This window comes from Typopeltis vanoorti, chromosome 9 (assembly GCF_054136105.1).
Source record: "Typopeltis vanoorti isolate ZY-2024b chromosome 9, IOZ_Tvanoo_1.0, whole genome shotgun sequence".
NCBI classification, from domain to species: domain Eukaryota; kingdom Metazoa; phylum Arthropoda; class Arachnida; order Uropygi; family Thelyphonidae; genus Typopeltis; species Typopeltis vanoorti.
Genome location: NC_143557.1, coordinates 47,248,225 through 47,266,342, shown reverse-complemented (window position 1 = coordinate 47,266,342; position 18,118 = coordinate 47,248,225). Strand labels below are relative to the sequence as shown.

The window sequence follows — 18,118 nt, the reverse complement described above, 5'->3', positions numbered from 1 at the left end:
AGAGGATGTAATTGAAAATGAGGTGTCAAATCATCCACCAATTGGTGAGAGTGACCATGAGGTGATTACCTGGGTGGTTGCCAGCAGTGCGAGGACCTCTGTGAGAAAAGGGTATATGTGGAACTACAAGGGGGTTGATGATGAGGAGCTGAGGAGACAGCTTGCAGGTGTAGCGTGGAATGAGGAGTTAACTGGAAAAGAGATCAATGCAGCTTGGGGGATTTTCAAAAACTATCTAGTAGATGCAATGTCTAAATGTATTCCAAGAGTGAGAAGGTTAAATAAGGTGGGTGTGAGATGGATGAATAAAGAGATTAAGCATGCGATAGAGAGAAAAAGGGCATTGTAGAGGCAGCATAAGAAATAAAGAGGAAATAACCAATTCCATGAGGTCTACAAAGACCAAGCAAGGAGGGTGACTTGGTTGGTGAGGGTAGCTAAAGAGAGGTATGAACAGCAGTTGGCTAATGAAGCCAAAAAGAATCCCAAGGAATTCTTTTGATATAAAGAAAATGGTATAAAGACAGCTGATGCAGAATGTGTGATGGAGATACTTAATCAGCAGTTCATAAAGATCTTTCAATCTTGTGAATGTGACTTCATGGAGGGATTGAGAGCAGTTGATGATGGGGAGGAGAGACTGACTGTAGGTGAGCAAGAGGTGTTTGGGGAGTTGAGCAAACTATATGTTAATAAGGCTTTGGGACTTGATAATATATCACCACGTATTCTGAAAGAATGTGCCAGGGAGTTGACATCTGCCTTGACATTTTTTTTTAATATGAGTCTTGCACTTGGTCAAGTTCCTAAGGAGTGGAAGGAGGGCAAGATTGTGTCACTTCATAAAAGAGGTGATCGAACTCGAGCATCAAACTATAGGCCTATCTGTGTGTCAGGTGTTGTGGTTAAGTTGTTGGAGAAGCTTGTGAGAACCAGGATCCAGAGTTGGGTTGATAACAATGCAATTATCTTTGATGGACAGCATTGATTTGCTAAACTTACTTATTACAATAAAGTGACTGCTTCCTTGGACAGAAGAAAAGGATACAGAATAATATACTTGGATTTCAAAAAGACTTTTGATAGAGTTCCTGATGATAGGTTGACAGTCAAACTAGAGCAGATGTGGTTGGATATTAGATTAGTGCATTGGATTGGAGACTGGCTATGGCAGATGATGCAAAGTTGAGACAAACCATGAAGTGTAGTGAAGATGCTGTGGCCTTACAAGAAGACTTGAATAGATTGAGTGATTGGGCATGGAAATGGGGATGTGAGTTCAATGTTGTAAAATGTAAGGTTTTAAAATTTGGAAAACAAAGATGGAATGCAGAATTTATGCCTGGTGAGAATATATTGTTGGAGATAGAGGAAATAAGAGATCGTGGGGTGATAGTGGATAAGGATCTAAAATTTAGGAGACACATCACCAAAATTGTGAAGACAACACAAAGGCTTCTGGGAATGATGCGGAGGTCACTGACGTTTAGAAGTAGGGAGATTCTTGTTCAGTTGTATAAGGCTTTGATTAGGTCACACATGAACTATTGTGCCCAGATTTGGTCATCGGGTTTTCAGAAGGATGAAGAGATGTTGGAAAGGGTTCAAAGGAGACTGACTAAGGTAGTTTCTGACCTCTGGAATGTCGAGTATGAGGAAAGATTGAGAAGGTGTAATTGGCAGAGTCTGGTGGATAGGGGGGAAGAGGGGGAGATATGATAGAGACCTACAAGTTGGAAAGTGGTTGTTATAGGATGAATGCTGGAGAAGTTCTACAGAGAATAGTGGGAGATCAGGGGAGAACCAGAGGTCATCCCTGGAAACTGTATAAAGAGGGTGTGAGTAGGGGAGTGAGAGGCAGGTTTTTTTCATGCAGAGTTGTGAATGATTGGAATACCTTGCCTGAGAATGTGATGTTTGAATGTTTTTAAAACACGATATGATGAGCTGTGTGTATGTGATAAAAGGACCTCCCAGATGAGTCTTTGACTCCATGAGGTCTTGGGGTGGTAATAATAATAATAATAGAAATAATAATAATAACTCAGCTTCATTGAAAAATAATTAATACTAAGACAGGATAGTTAATCCTATTTGCATGTCAGTGAATTACAAGTATTTCCTCCCTGGTCTTGCAGGATGAAAAGCATTGTCACCTCTGTATCAGACTCACTAGCTCACTTTAAATGAGAATTCCTCATAAGATTCTTTGCATTCTTGACAGGATTTATTTGAATCCAGATCTTTCCAACCAACCAAGTAAGAATTGTAGTTACTGACTAAACTGCAGAGATTCTGCTGAAAACTTATTACACTTAGAATTTAGACATTAAAATTATCCAAGACAAATGGTCTTTGGTATTATTTGTTTTGTATTTGTGTCGATGGTCACTTATAGATTCCCAAGATAAATCTTCTGACACCATAGAGGCTTAGAAACAATACTAATACTGAAAATATAACACAGTATATCCAGTGTCATCCAATTAATATTTCATGGTTCTATTATCATAGAAATGTGAAATATTAATTAGCTTTCTTAAAATTCCCTGCCCAGCCCCCATGTATTATTAATTATCAAGTTTTAATTTTCTTCTAAGAAAATTAAAATAGCTATCATATAATATAGGGATTCTATGTAATTAATCATCAGTAATTCCTCTGATATCATGATATCCAATATGCTATCCTTTCTAGTAGATTCAGATATGTGTTACTTCAGATAACTATCATGTATCATGAAGATGCTCCAAAAAGTTACTACCTCTGCATTATCAGCTTTTCATTCTCCTAGTCTATTAATAGTATTTTGTTTTCTCCATCTCATTAATTAACTGGTTTATAATATTATCACTACTTTTGACTACATAAAACAATCTCATCACTGCATCTATAGACTACACATTTATAAGCACTACACTGTCTTGAACTCCTTACTACAAAAGAGGTATATAATTACCCTAATCATATGGTATCAGAGTGTTTATTGAGTCCATATTTTCAATTTATGAAGATTAGCAGTGAAGACACTGCTAAGCATCTCCGTAGTGCAATTAGAAGAATGATGATACATTGCACCCTTAAATTGGAAAGACCTGAGTTCGATTCTCATCATGATGAGAGGAATCTTTATATGCATTTTTTCAATTGAAGAAGAGTTATCCAATCTCATACGTAGGTAGCAGGGTTTTATCTCCCAGAAACTTGGGTTTTTCATCCCGCATACAGAAAAATGAGCCTTGAGAACACACACACACAATTTACAGAAAAAAATAATAGTGGTGGTGGGCAGTAGATTTCCTCTTAATTCTAAAACTCATGTTTAAGAGGAATTCCTTTTCCAGGATTTCCTCTTAAACATGAGTTTATATGTTCTAATTTTTGTATCCCTCAAGGCAACTTTATCATGCTTCCAAGATTGAGACAATCACCATTTTCTTCCAATTTTTCCATTCAGTCTAAAGGTTTAGTCCTTCATCTGTTCCTCCAATAATATCTGCTTATCAATGCATAGTAGCACTACATGAATTCATAAACTTAAATGAATGAACAATAGCTCTGGCCACTCTCTGCAATAAGTTCAACTGCTCACGTGTTGACAACGGGTAGCATAAAATCTTAAATTTTCTATTTCTAACATCCTATCACCAACTTCAATATATATATATATAATGAAAAAATAAGGAACAATGTTTCTCCTTCATTTCTTTGATGATTATGGATGTAGCATCAACTAGGCTAGGAGGACTGGATGGCTTATGCATCTGCTCTCCACCAACCAACAGGCAACAAGGTTCAAATCCTACTGTAGGCATGATGTTTTGCAATTCTCATTAGTTAGGAGATGAATTTCATCATCCAGTGTGAAACCACTTCCTTGCTTATTAGAGACCCTTTGCACACTGAACATGCAAAGATTTGGAGAAATTCATGTTGCCGGTCTTGATATTTCAAACGCATTTGATCGTGTCTGGTATTGAAGCCTTCTTAACAAGATACACCTTATACATTCTCCTGAGCTTTGTTACTGAATTGCCTGATTCCTCTCTGGTCATTCATTGCTTATCATGGCAGATGGCTTCCTCTTATCAGAATTTCTTGTAGAGTCCCAAAGGGTTACTCTACAAGGATACTCTCGCTCACACTCTACCTCCTTGACATCAATAACCCCTCTCTCTCTCTCTGACTTCAAATGCTATTCATAGTTTTGCTGATGACAGTACTCTACATTCCCTCTTCTTCATTTGAGAAACCCAGAAACCCTCAAATAATCGAAGTCTTAAGATCTTACATAGCAACGATTAAATGCTGACCAACTCATCATTCTCATGTGAGTTGAAGACAACAATGGTTTCAGTGCTATTAAAACTCAGTCCTGTCTTATTACCTGCAAGAAAGATCCTACTACACTCCAACTTATTTCTGATAATCTTTCAATATCCTTTCAAGATCAATTTTCTCTTCCTGGGCTAACTGTCAAATTCAGCTTATCCTGGCACAAACATATTACATCAATAACCTCCTCAGCCTCTAGCTAGCCTAGACTGTTCTCATCTTTAAGGTGGTGCAACCAAACCTCCCTAAGAATTCTTGATATACAGAAGCGGTAATCTGCTTAATAAGTGACCCTCCCCCTCTCTCAGAGACTCGCTTCAGTCACTTTCCCCATAAGAACTCTGTTTCTGCACTATGCCTTTCCTGTTGATACTTTCAGGGGTACTACTCTGCTTATGTGGGCAATATCATTCCTTCACTTTCTTATGATCATCTAAGAATGAGAGCAGCCACCTGTCAACACCCATACATTGTCTTGTCCAATTCCATGCATACCAAACTTCTCATCATTTTCCTTCATTCAGCCCAACTGTCCTTTGGAACAATCTCCCAAACAGTGTTTTTTTTTTTTTTCAATGAGAACAATCCCCAACTCTGTAAGAAAAATATTAATTAATTACTTCTTTATAATAATCAATTACCCAAATATGGTACTGTTTTATTTATAGATCTTGTGGCCTTTAATGTGTGGGGTCATGACAAGCCTCCCCTCTTGTTAGACTGGGATAGCTGGAAAACACAGGCCAACTGAAGTTGTGGATATTAAACTCTTAATAGAAGACATCTTCACTACCAGGAAATCTGAATGGAGTTAAAAAGAAATCAGAAATCTTCGGAATGGTCAGTGGTATCAGAGGAGTGATAGAGACAAACAAATTTGATAGCATAAAGCTGAAATAGGTTTTCATCAGAAGATCAAAAAGAAGAGATTAGTGTGAACATATACAAATGCCATCTTTGACTCAAAAGTAGCTGAAAATATTGAAAGATCAGTAGTAAATGAAGAAACCAACAATTGAATCTCTATGATAAATGACATGTGATCCTGCAAACTGGAAATGGATCACTAAGGTTGAAACTAAAACCATACATTTGTGAAGTGGATCTGGCAGGTTTTTAAATTTTTTTTTTTCAGATTCAATCCACCCTTTGGTTAACCTCTTCAAGGTTACTTATTGAAAATTGGGATGAACATTGAATATGTACTAACAGATTTTTTGCTAAGCCACTATCACAGAGAATTTCACATAATTGTTCTACAAATTAAGGTCTCTGCAGTGTTCCCTTCACTATGCATTATCACTTGGAATCCCATCAGATCTTTGGCAAAACAGTGGTAGTTTGCCAAAATGGTAGTCACCATTATGTTTGTTCCCATTTACTATATAACAGCAAATCTGTACCATACTCATTTTAAAGCTGTATTCACAAAAAAAAAAGAACACCTAAGACTCGCCATGTCTAACATAATTCTGAAAGTATTATGCATATAGCATGACAAAAAAGAAATAGGAAAAAATAACTTCACTGCATATGTTAAACTTATCTCTTCAGGTAGGTCCTCATTCACAATAAAAAAAAAAACATGCATCTTTTTTGGGGGGGATGGAGGGGGAATCATCATCATAATGGGTGTCAAGGATTTAGGCCTAGCATGGCTTTTTCCGGCCTTAGAAGTCATCGTTGAATCGTTTAAGAGGACGCCCTGGTTTTCTTTTTCCTAATGGCTTGTATTTGAAGGCTTGTTTTGGTAATCTTTCTGTTTTCATTCTTTGAACGTGTTCCATCCATTTATGTTTATATTTTTTAATTTTTTCTCTATTACTGGTTCTTGGTTTAATTCTTTCATAATTCATTTCTTTTGTGATCAAATAGGGTATACTTTGCAGTTTTTCTCATAAACTTCATTTCTGCTGTTATTAATCTTTGTTTGTCTTTTTGTTTTATTGTGCAGATTTCACTTCCATACATTAAGACTGGTAGGGCTAATGTATTGTATACTTTTAGTCTGTTTTGTTTTTGGAACTAGGTTTGGTTTAAATATAGAGTTAATTACACCTGTTATTTTTAAATATTTTGCAATTTTTAGGTTTATATCTTTTTCATTTTCATATATGATCATACATCCTAGGTAGTTAAATGAATTCACCTGTTCTAAGATCTTGTTATCTGTTACTATTTTGGTTCTTCCTGGATCTTGTTCTTTTTAAGGCCATAGTTTTTGATTTTTCTGTTGATATTATACCATAATCTTTGGCTATCTCATTTAGATCTAAAATAGCTTTCAGTAAGTTATCTTCAGAATTATTATTAATTCTGAATATATTTTCAGAATAATTATTATTTGGTTGTCGGCAAAAAGGAGATTGTTTAAGTTCACTGTAGGAGAAAGTTTAATTCCTTGATGTAAATTTTTATTCCATCTTATTATTATTTCATTTAAGTAGATATTAAAAAGAGTTGCTGAGAGGGGACATCCCAGTCGGACCCCTTGGTTTATCTCTCTCGTATATGATAGCTCGTGATTTAATCTTATTTGTATTTGATTATTTTCATATATACTTGTGATAGCTTTTAGGATATTATTTGGTATTTGTCTTTCTTTTAATATGTTATATAATATGTTTCTTTTAACTTTGTCAAATGCTTTTTCAAAGTCAATAAATGAAATACGTGTTTCTAAATTGTATTCTATTCTTTTCTCTATTATTAATTTTAGGCAAAAGACTGGGTCTATACATGATCGTCCTTTTCTAAATCCATCCTGTACTTCTAAAATAAAGTTTTTGGAATATTTCATTAGTCTGCTATTTTAGATTCTGCTATATATTTTGTAACAGAAATTTAGTATACTGATACCTCTATATTTTTTAGGGTGATCTCTATTACCTTTTTTAAAGATAGGAATCACAACTGCTTTTTTCCATTCTATTGGGGAGATACCAGTTGAGTAAATTTTATTTAAAAATAATAAGAGTCTTTCTTTGAATCTCGTTCCTGCATATTTATATAGTTCACAACCTAGCTTATCTTCTCCAGGTGATTTTCCGTTTCTTGTTTCTTTCAGGCTGATTTCTAATTCTTCTTTAGTTATTTCCTTTTCATTTTCATTAATTGTTTGCCAGTTGGCTTTTTTAAAATATTTGTCTGTCCACAATTCTGTGTAGTAATTTAGAAATTCATCTAATTTCAATTCGGTGTTTAATTTTATGTTTTCTTTGGTATCTGCATTTAAGCGTTTCAAAATCTTATATACGTTGGGTCTTATTTTATATAAATCATGTTCTAAATTAGAAACAAATTTGTTCCATGATTCTCTATTTTTTTCTGAGTTCTCTTTTAGCTATGGCTCTTATTCTTTTATTTTCTATTTCATCTTCTAATCTTTTACTGCTTAACCATTTGTGATAGGCTTCTTTTTTCTTTTTCATTATTTCTTTGATTGTATCATCCCAGATCTTCCGTTTTTTCCTTTTTTTGAATTTTTTGGTCTTTCCTAAGCTTTCATTTGCTGCTGCATTTAGTATCGTTTTTATATTAAGCCATTCTATTTCTTCATTTTGTTTTATTTTATCTAGATATTGGTTAATTATTTTTTCATATAGCCATTGTACATTTGAGTCATTCAACAGTCTAGTAATATAAACAAATGTTTCAAATTTTCTTTCTGTTCTTGTTATGTAGCCATTTAGGTCATGATCATCATGATCATCATCAAATTCCTGCCATGTACCCTCACGGGGGTGTACAGGATATTATGACAGTATTACATGAAAAAATTACATCATTACTAACTTCCTATCTACAATTTTCCTCCAAATCAGTCTGTTACTTGTCAAGACTCCAACATTATCAGATCTTATATTTCTATTGTCTAAGGCACTTTGTACCGTATCAATCCACATATATCTTGGTCTTCCTCTGGGTCGTTTTCCTGCCAACCTGGCAGAGAACACTTGTTTTGCTAATCTTTACTCTCCCATTCTATTTAAGTAACCATACCACCTGAGATTAGCTCTGCTAATGCATTCCTGGATGCTGACAATGCAAAGTTCTTTCCTAATATCCTCATTTTTAATATGATATTGCCATTGATGCCATCTGTTCACGCCTCTAATCTTTCTCAGGACTCTCATATCTGCGGTCTCTAGTCTTTGCTCAAGTGTTTTACTTCTGACCCAGCTCTCAGATCCATAAGTTAAAACTGGTGTTCGAACACTGTCTTGTATACAGCTAATTTAGTGTTCCGACAAATTTCTCTCTTATTCCATATGAATTTATTCAATTGACTTCCCACCATACCAGCTTTGCTGATTCTGTTGTCTATTTTTATATTTAATTTACCATCTTTTTATTAAATTTCTTCTATATTAAATTTACCATCAATTTACCGAAGAAGGAGAGGTGATATGATTGAGACTTTTAAACTGTTGAGAGGTGGTTACAGGGTTGACACTGGGGAGATCTTTCGCTTGGTTGAACAGCGGGAAGGAGTGATGACAAGAGGCCATCCCTGGAAGTTACGAAAGGAAACTGTGAGCAAGAGGGTAAGGAGTGGTTTCTTTGTGTGGAGGGTGGTTGAGCCGTGGAATGCATTGCTTGATGGAGTGGTGGGAGCAAGAACGGTCAGTGAGTTTAAAGAGTGGTATGATAGACTTTGTGTTTCTCAGGGGGGTGACCTCTCCTCGATGAGTCTTGACAGACTTTATGTCTTAGGAAGGACCTCCCTCGATGAGTCTTTTGACTCCTTGGAGGCCTGAATAATAATAATAATAATAATAATAATAATAATAATAATAATAATAATAATCTTCAGTAAAAATCGTGCCTAAGTAGCTGAAATGTTTTACTTGTACCACAGGTTCTCCATTCACAACACAGTTGACATTTTCAATGATTCTGCCTATTTTCATTGTCTTTGTCTTTTAATTGCTGACCATACCTATTACAACAGCTATTCAATTTAGTCAGAGAATCTTGCAGACTTGTAGCGGATTTATTTAGAAGTATAACATCATCCGCATAAAGCAAAGAGCTGACATTAACATCTCCAATTTTGATATCAGGTTTAATACCACTTTCCTTCATAATGTGATCCATATAGATAATGAATAACAGAGGGGATAATGTACATCCTTGTCTCACACCAGATTTAACATTAAACCATCTTCCTGTACTTCCTTCAATTCTAACTGCTGACTTACAACTCAAATAAAGACTAATATTGCTTGATATAATGCCCCATTGACACCATATAACTGCAGCATATTGAATAGCTTCTCTCTTGGGCACCTTGCCATATGCCTTTTCCAAATCGACAAAACTTAAATACAGATCTTTGTTATATTCCCATGCTTTCTCGACTATTTGTCGTAAAGTGAAGATCTGATCCTGACAGCCTCTATTTGGCCTGAATCCAGCTTGTTCTTCACCAAGCCTTTCTTCCACAATTCTTCTCAACCGTTTCTCAAGTATACTTGCATAGATCTTGCCAGGAACACTCAGTAGGGAAATACATCTGTAATTCTCACATTCAGTTTTATTTCCCTTTTTATATATGGGTACTATGAGAGCTCTACTCCAATCATCGGGAATTCGTCCCTCTGTCCAGGCTTTCTGAACTATGCAGTGCAGCCACTGTAAGACTTTTATACCACCATACTTCAGCATTTCTGGTCGAATATCATCTACTCCTGCTGCCTTTCCACATTTCAAGCCTTTGATGGCTTTTTCTACTTCAAGTATGGATATGTATTCCTGACTGCATGCCTGGTCAGTGTTTTTTACCACCGTGTTGTCATCACTGCTTGTTTCATTTAGCAGTTTTTCAAAGTAATTACTCCATACTTCAAGGATATCTTTTTCTCCTGTTTTCATGTCACCTTTATCATCTCTAACTCCTTTTACAGCACTCTTTCCTCCATTCCTAAGTTTCTTCAACAACCTCCAGAATATTTTGCCACCTTCTTGATATTTATTTTCTATATTCTTGCCAAAGTCCTCCCATGACTTTTGTTTATCTAGTTTTTCACACTGTTTAGCTTTCTTACATTTGTCTCTGTATTCTGTAAGAGTAAAAGCTGACTTATTTGCCAGGAACTTTTGATATGCTTTCTTCTTTTCCTTCACTGCCTCTTTAACTTCCTGTGTCCACCAGGGAGTTCTGATTTTTTTTTATCCTTGCACACCACCTCACCACATGCCTCTCTGGCAGAATCAATCAATGTTTTCTTCAGAGTCTGCCACTGAATCTCCAAGGTTTGATTCCTGTTCTCAAACTCTTTCATTTTCTTTTCAATAATCTTTCTGTATTTTAATCTACAGTTCACATCTGAGAACTGCTCAACTTTTATTCGCTTTAAAACTTTCTTACATGTCATTCTTTTCAATATGAAATTCAATTTTATCCTGCTCAAGACTAAATAGTGATCACTTCCAATTTCAAATCCTCTGTACACTCTGGTCTCCTGCACCAGGGAGAAAACATCACTATCAACAATAACATAGTCAATGAGACTTTTCTTATTCCTAGCCTCTTCTCTCCATGTGAATTTGTGCACATTTTTATGTTGGAACATGGTGTTAGTAATAACCAGTCCATGTCCTGAGCATAAATCCAACAGATATTTGCCATTATTATTAGCTTTGTTCTTTTCTCCAAATTTTCCCAAAATATTTTTGTATGTCTCACAATCATTTCCTACTCTGCTATTTAGATCCCCAACAAGGACCAACTTTTGCTTTTTCATTGTGTCAGTTGCTTTTTCTAAAGCGTCAAAAAATTCCTCCACTTCTACCTTAGTAGAACCTTCTGTGGGACCATAGGCACAAATAAGTCTCATTGTCCAGTTCCCCATTCTCATATTTGCCCACATTACTCTACTTGAGACTGACTGCCATTCAAGAAGATTAGCCTCGTATTTTGTGTTGAATATTATTGCTACTCCTTTTCCTTGATTGTGATTGACTGAATATAACATTTTGTATTTATTGCTCAGAAAGATCTCACCAGTTTTGGTCTTTTTTGTTTCAGTCACCCCTATTATGTCAATCTGGTACTTATCTAATTTCTCAGCTAGCTCCATTTCTTTGCCATTCAGGCTTCTTACGTTGATAGTACCGATCTTTAACTCTGATGTTGAGTTGGGGTTTGTTAATCTTAATTTTATTTTAACAAGTTGTCACTGCTTATTTCATATCCTCTGTGAACTCTAACATCTAGTGAAAATTTTGATGTCTTTTCATTTAATATAAAATGAGCTAATATTGATTTCCATCCTCTTGCTGCCTCAAACTGTTGTGAAAGGGAGTTATGAATCCAAATCATGACTCCTGCTTGTGCTCTTTGGTCTCTGTCGACTCCACTGTATATCACATTAAAATTTTCGGTTCTCGTTGTTCGTTTTAATTTCTTTTTTGTTTTAGTGATTACTGCTATTTTAAAATTTCTTTCATTTAATAGTTGGTCTAATTCTATTTCTTTATATGCTATTCCTCTTACATTCCAGTTTGCTATGTGTATTATATTTTGTCATTTCCATTTTTGTTTTACCTTTTCCATAGATTCAATCTGATTATCTTTTTCTGTCAGCTCAAGTAGAATTATGTTCTCCATGTCAGGGGACTAACCTGACGATGGAATTAGCTCAGTGGTAGGGCTGCTACCTTAAGGCTTCTGAACTATTCCATCGTCAGGTTAGTCCCCTGACATGGAGAACATAATTCTACTTGCAAGCTGACAGAAAAAGACAATAGAAGAATTATAGTAAGGTTTATAGAGAGGGCATAGTTGTAAGGCCAGAAATGAAAAGACCCCCATGGCCCTCGAGTACTCTAATAGCATAAGGGTCATAAAATAAGAAGAGTTGGCTGATAAGGGGCCTTATAGGAAAGATTAAAGTAAGTGGATCTTCCTCAAAGTAGAAGAAGAAGAAGAGGATAGATCCAGCTAGCGGGTCCATAGGAGTGCCACTTTCCTTGCAATCAAGATGATTGCTCCTTATGGCCCTGTTGGTTCACGAGTCCTTATTCAGTATATCCGGATCACTCCACCATACACACACACACACACACACACGCACGCACACACGCACTCCCCACACACACACACGCATGCACACATGGTAGGCTCCCCTATCCGCCACCCAGGGGACACAGGGTCCCTCAGAGAGTATGGAGGGGAATCAATTAAGTTTATTTCATTTTTAGTTTCCAAAAGAATAAAACAAATTAAGTGTTTATTGTATAGGAGAAAGATACCAATGTTTCAATAGTTCACACCATCATATAAATTATTTTTCAGTCCTATTTGCTTCATATAATATACACAGAAAAAAAAACAGTTTTGGCTTTGAGGTATGCATAATTTAATAGTTAAAAACCAACAATATGACTTGTCATACATGCATTAGATTGTAGTTATGGCCCTATGCATATGAAATTCTTACATCCTTGTCTTATGGTGCAACCATGTATAAAATAATTTATACATGGTACAACCCAGAGATCAACATACAAAAATGTATTCTCAGAGACAAGAAGTGCAAAAAAAAAAAAAAAAAAAGCTATTTTATATTACTATAACAGACAGAGTATCACATTCTAGGCTGAGTAACAATGAACAAAAACAACAGAAAAACTTAAAATCATTTAACAAATCACGAATTCTTTCTCTAACTAGAAAAGCTCTCCAACTTTTACCTGTCTGATTCATTCAATATAGAAATGTCTTCCCCGTCCCAATATTCACTGCAAACATCTAATAGAAGATCAGCTGTTCCTTGTGATAACAATTCACATGAACCTGCAAAAATAATACTTTGGTCACACAGAATTCTTATTTAGGACTATTTCAAAAAGTTATTTTATTTATTTCCTTCACATGATAAAGATATTATTACCTTTTTTTTTCTTTATAAAAATGTAACTTATTAACTCTGAAAATGATAATAAGCAGAATGAAAAATATGTTTGCATAATAGCTCCCATGCTTCCCCGGGAGGATGCTCCAGTTTCTTTAAATATGCAAACATCCAAGTTTGTTATATTTATTATTATTACATCCCCCCCCACCAGGGAGTCTAAATACTCACTGTGGGAAGCTCTACTCCATGAAACCCAACATAACTCATTTACTTGAATAAGTTTACCATAATGAAAGACATCATTCAATGATACACTGGATGGCCATTTTACTGACTTTATGGTATCAGAGAATAGATATCATTCCAATATTGCACATAATTACTTTCATGAAAGCTCAGCAAATGTAATTAAGCTCAGTGATGATAAAAATCCATATTTCTTAAGCACTCAAGAATTTTATTCCCCATCCTCAAATCAATCTTATTATTAACATAAAAAAAATGTGCATTTACAGAGAGAAACGAATTTAAATGTAATGTCTGTAATATCAGCATAAATTTGTTCATCTTCAGTTATTATAAATAAATAAATGTCACTAACTGATGAAGGAAACTGTAAACTATTACTACAGTCTACTCCTGAAAAAGTAAAATTACTATAATATCTCATTAAAAAACTAGAGAAAAATCAAGTCAGCAAGTCTAAAGCCCAAAAATTGGCTCGGATCTTATTATTATTACACCCCCCCATGGAGTCAGCAGACTCATCGTGGGCGGTTCATTCAACTGACAACATATTTACTATATAGAATCTTAAAATCTATATAGTAAATATGTTCTGATAATGTGTTCCATTCACTCACAATTCTCCACGTAAAAAAAAAAAAAATCTACTCTTCACACTCCCTCTTCATTACACTCACATAACTTCCAGGGATGGCTTCTGGGTCTTTCTCTCTCACCTTGTACTCTTTTTATAATTCCCTCTAGATTAATCTCATAAAATCCTCTCACTAACTTAAACATCTCTATGACATCAACTCTTTTAGTCCTATCTACTAAACTCGACAATCCACATTCTTCAACTTCTTGGCATAGCCAGCATTCCAAAGTCCTGATACTGTCTTAGTCACTAGTCTCCAGTGTTTCCACATCACAGTGAAAACCAGGAGACCAAATCTGAGCACAATAGTCTAAGTGTAGTCTGACCAGTGCTTTATACAATGGCACAACCACCTCATTTTCCCTACATGTTAGAGTACTTTGTATCATAGCAGCACTATGATGTGCAATCTTTGCAACATTTGCAATATGACTTCTAAACTTCAGTCTACTGTCAACCATCACTTCCAAATCTCAATTCTCATTCACTTCCTGCAGTATAGCACTGTCAATAAAGTACACAGCCTTATATTTCTTCACTCCAAAATGCAACACCTTGCACTTGTTAATATTAAAACTACAACTCCACTCCTTTGTCCGAGTCAAAAGTCTATTCAAATCTTTCTGAAAGGAATTAACATCAGCAGTGCTACTTTTCCCAATTTTGCATCATCAGAAAACAACTGAAGATCCCCAGTCAGTCTACATGATATATCATTTACAAATAAGGTAAACGGCAGGAGGGGGGAGGACAAGAACAGAACCCCTGGACATGCCTCTAGTTACCTTCCTTTCTGGAGACTGATCCATCACGCACAACTTGCTGGTATCATTCAGAGAGCCAATCTCCAATCCATCTAACAATATACTATCTATTGCCATCCTCTGCAGCTTGTACTACATCAACTTATCTTGTAATCTATCAAACACTTTTGCAAAGTCCAAATATGTCTCTGTATATGATTCTCTCTTATCTAACACACTCATTACCTTATCTTAAAATGCAAGTAAATTGATAAAACAAAATGTACCCTTCACAAATCCATGGTCAGCATGGATTTGTAAAGTGTAGCATATGGATGCATATGTTGACAATATTTTTGCCATCTGGCCCCAAAGTTGCACAACATTAAACACATTCCTAGCCACCTAAAATACCAACTCTCTTCCTTTTCTAGGTGCACTTGTCATGTCTTCCCTCAGGGCTCCCTGTCCTTCATGGTCTACTGCAAACCCACCCACACACACACACAGGCCAATACATCGCAAGGATTCATACCACCATCGAGCACCAAAACTAGAAGTCATCAGCACCCTCAAGCAAAGAGTCATAACAATTTGCTCCACTGAGCAAGTGCTGAAGAAGAAGGAAAACAATGGCTATAACAAAAAGACAGTTCACAAGATACTCTACAATAATGCCATGAAAAGTAAAAAGATTACAAAAATTCCATAGCCATATACCATACATTAGAGGATTGTTAGAAAAAATAAAACATTCAGAAATACAACATTAAGGCAACTTTCAAAACTCCTGCAAAATTAAAGTATACTCAGCTCATCCAAATCCCTGACCTTGCCCACCATAGGTTTTACAAAATCCAATGCACCAGCAACTTACCATATATAAGGGAAACAGGGTGCACAATACCAACAAATAAAGATGAACACAAATGCCTCATTAAATTCTTTTACTATGGTAAAACATGCCTGTCAGACCATGCACTCCATACATGTCACATAATTAACTTGAAAGGCACCAAGTCCCTACACTGTGCCATAACCTGGTTTGAAAGAAAATTCAAGGAAGCATGTGAGATACTGATTCATCATCCAGTCTCAAAAAGAATCATCGATTAGTAATTCCAAGAATCCAGAAGACCCACTTGCAACCCATATAGCATCCAGAACATGATGGCAGAATCCTTATAATGAAAACCTTAAGACAGCAGTAATGCAGAGATACATTTGAGGTAGTTCTGGTATAATTTTTAAAAATTAATTTATCATTTATCTATGTATTTATTTTTACTGTATTTTATTTATTTTCTTATTGCAGTTGAAGTCAGCTCTGTGATCGAGTGGGTCGCAGAGCTGATCACCACCACATGGATCTGCAGGTTGCAGATTTTTGACCTCCCCCCCCACCAGATATGGAGTTTAATGAAGATAAGCAGGGTAATCTAACGAATAACCAGTCCTGAACCAACAGCAGCATTGCCATAGGGTGGTTTAGCTGCCTTTGACAAGGCTTCTCAAACTAAAACACCACAGAGCCCTAAAACAACAATGTGAAATGGCACACTATGCTACTATTAAATAAGCTTGCCACTAGGAGGTACCTGAAGATAAACCACAGCAACTGTCCACCAGGTAAGGTGCAGTTGCACAAGTGTGTGATCCATGTCAGGAATGGCCTCTGTTTTTGGGAATGATGGTAGAATGCACCAGCCTCTGGCTAGGAAGTAGCAATTTCTGATGTCGGCTGGGTCAACAAGGTTCACATCCTTAGCTTAGGCAGAGGGCTATATTCAGAAAGTCCACTACAATCTTCAAATCATTTCAATCACCTTAAAAAAACAATTTTTTTTTTATTATTCCATTATTACACCAGATCATAGAGGTCAAATTCATGCATTTTATACAGCACCTTTTCTGAGTTGTTGTAAAGTTCACATTTAGAAATATTCATACAATTTAGAATGCACTGGTGATGCTTCCTCAATGTTACATATTTTGCAGATGGGGAAGACTTATGCCATTGATAAACTTGATTAGTCTTGTGTGGCAATTCTTGAGACGAGAGATCATGGTAGTGGCACAGAGATTAAACTTGGAATTAATGGTAGCTCCTGAATACCAGTGGGGAGTCATGTCCTGGAGAATCATTCTTTTTATGTTTTCTACTCAAAAAGTTTTAAACTACTTTTTGAGTAGTTTAAAAATATCAAAATCTGTGGTATCACTTGATGCTGTAGCCATTTTTTCTACTTCATCAGCAGTTTCATTTCCCTTTAATCCCACATGGGATGGAATCCATTAGAAAATTATTTCAGAATCCTTATGTAGTTTGTTTATGTTTTTTGCTATGTCTCTAAGAATTTCTTGATGGCTAGTGTAGCAGTTTTTAATAGCTTGAAGGGCTGCCAAGGAATCTGTGAAAAATATAAATTCCTTTGGGATTTGTTTATCCAAAAGTTGCAGTGATGTGTTAATTACTATTAATTCTGCATGGTATGAGTTGCATCCTTTATTGTTGGTTGTTTTTAGTTCTATATTTTGAGAGCCATAGATGAGTACACCACTCCCAGAATTGCCATTTGGATTTTTGGAGCCATCTGCGTAGATCTTTATTGAGTCAGATCCATATTTCATTATTTCTGAGAGCTAAATTAATAACTGTCTTGATTTGGAGGAAATGTTGTTTTATTTGGAAGATTATTTTATATTTGGACAATCCAAGGGAATTTTATTTTCCATGATGTCATGCATTGTTGATTTTTTCTTTATTCTGTTTGTTGGTTGCCACTTTTTAAAAAGTTCACTTGTTCTATGATGTGCAAGGTTGGCTCTTTTTTTCTACAAATTTAGTAAGATTTTCTTGCTGCCTAATTTTTAAAGGAACAAGGTTGGATTTGAATTCTGCTATTTTTCCAGGAGTTATATTCCTTAGTGCACATATGATTCTAGCTGCATTTTTCTGAATTTTTATAAGCTTGTCTAAACTGGTTTGCGATGTTTGCATCCAGATGGGAAAAACATATTCCATTATGGGTCGGATAATAAAGGTGTATGCGACTTTTAAGGTTTTAGCATCGGCGCTTTAGCTGAGATACTTTTCATGATATTTAGTCTTCTTTTTGCTCTGACTACAACATTGTTGATATGTTTGTTGAAGTTTATTGATGGATCCAGAGTAACTCCAAGATATTTGGGGTTTTCATTTTTTCATTAAATATAATTAGTTGACTGTTTAGCTTTGGTCTCCACTTTTTGAGGTTGTTATTAATGGCAAACACACAAATTTCTTATTTAGT

At 35.6% G+C, this 18,118-nt stretch overlaps 1 protein-coding gene across 1 annotated transcript in view; it reads right to left on the bottom strand.

Annotated features, from left to right (window-relative positions):
• l(2)k05819 (transmembrane protein 94-like protein l(2)k05819) overlaps positions 1–18,118 on the bottom strand; it is a 740,582-nt gene that overhangs the window by 419,846 nt on the left and 302,618 nt on the right. The window contains exon 11 of the mRNA XM_090398052.1: positions 13,036–13,138. Coding sequence (XP_090254178.1) covers positions 13,036–13,138 — 103 coding nt within the window. The remainder of the gene's footprint in view (positions 1–13,035; positions 13,139–18,118) is intronic.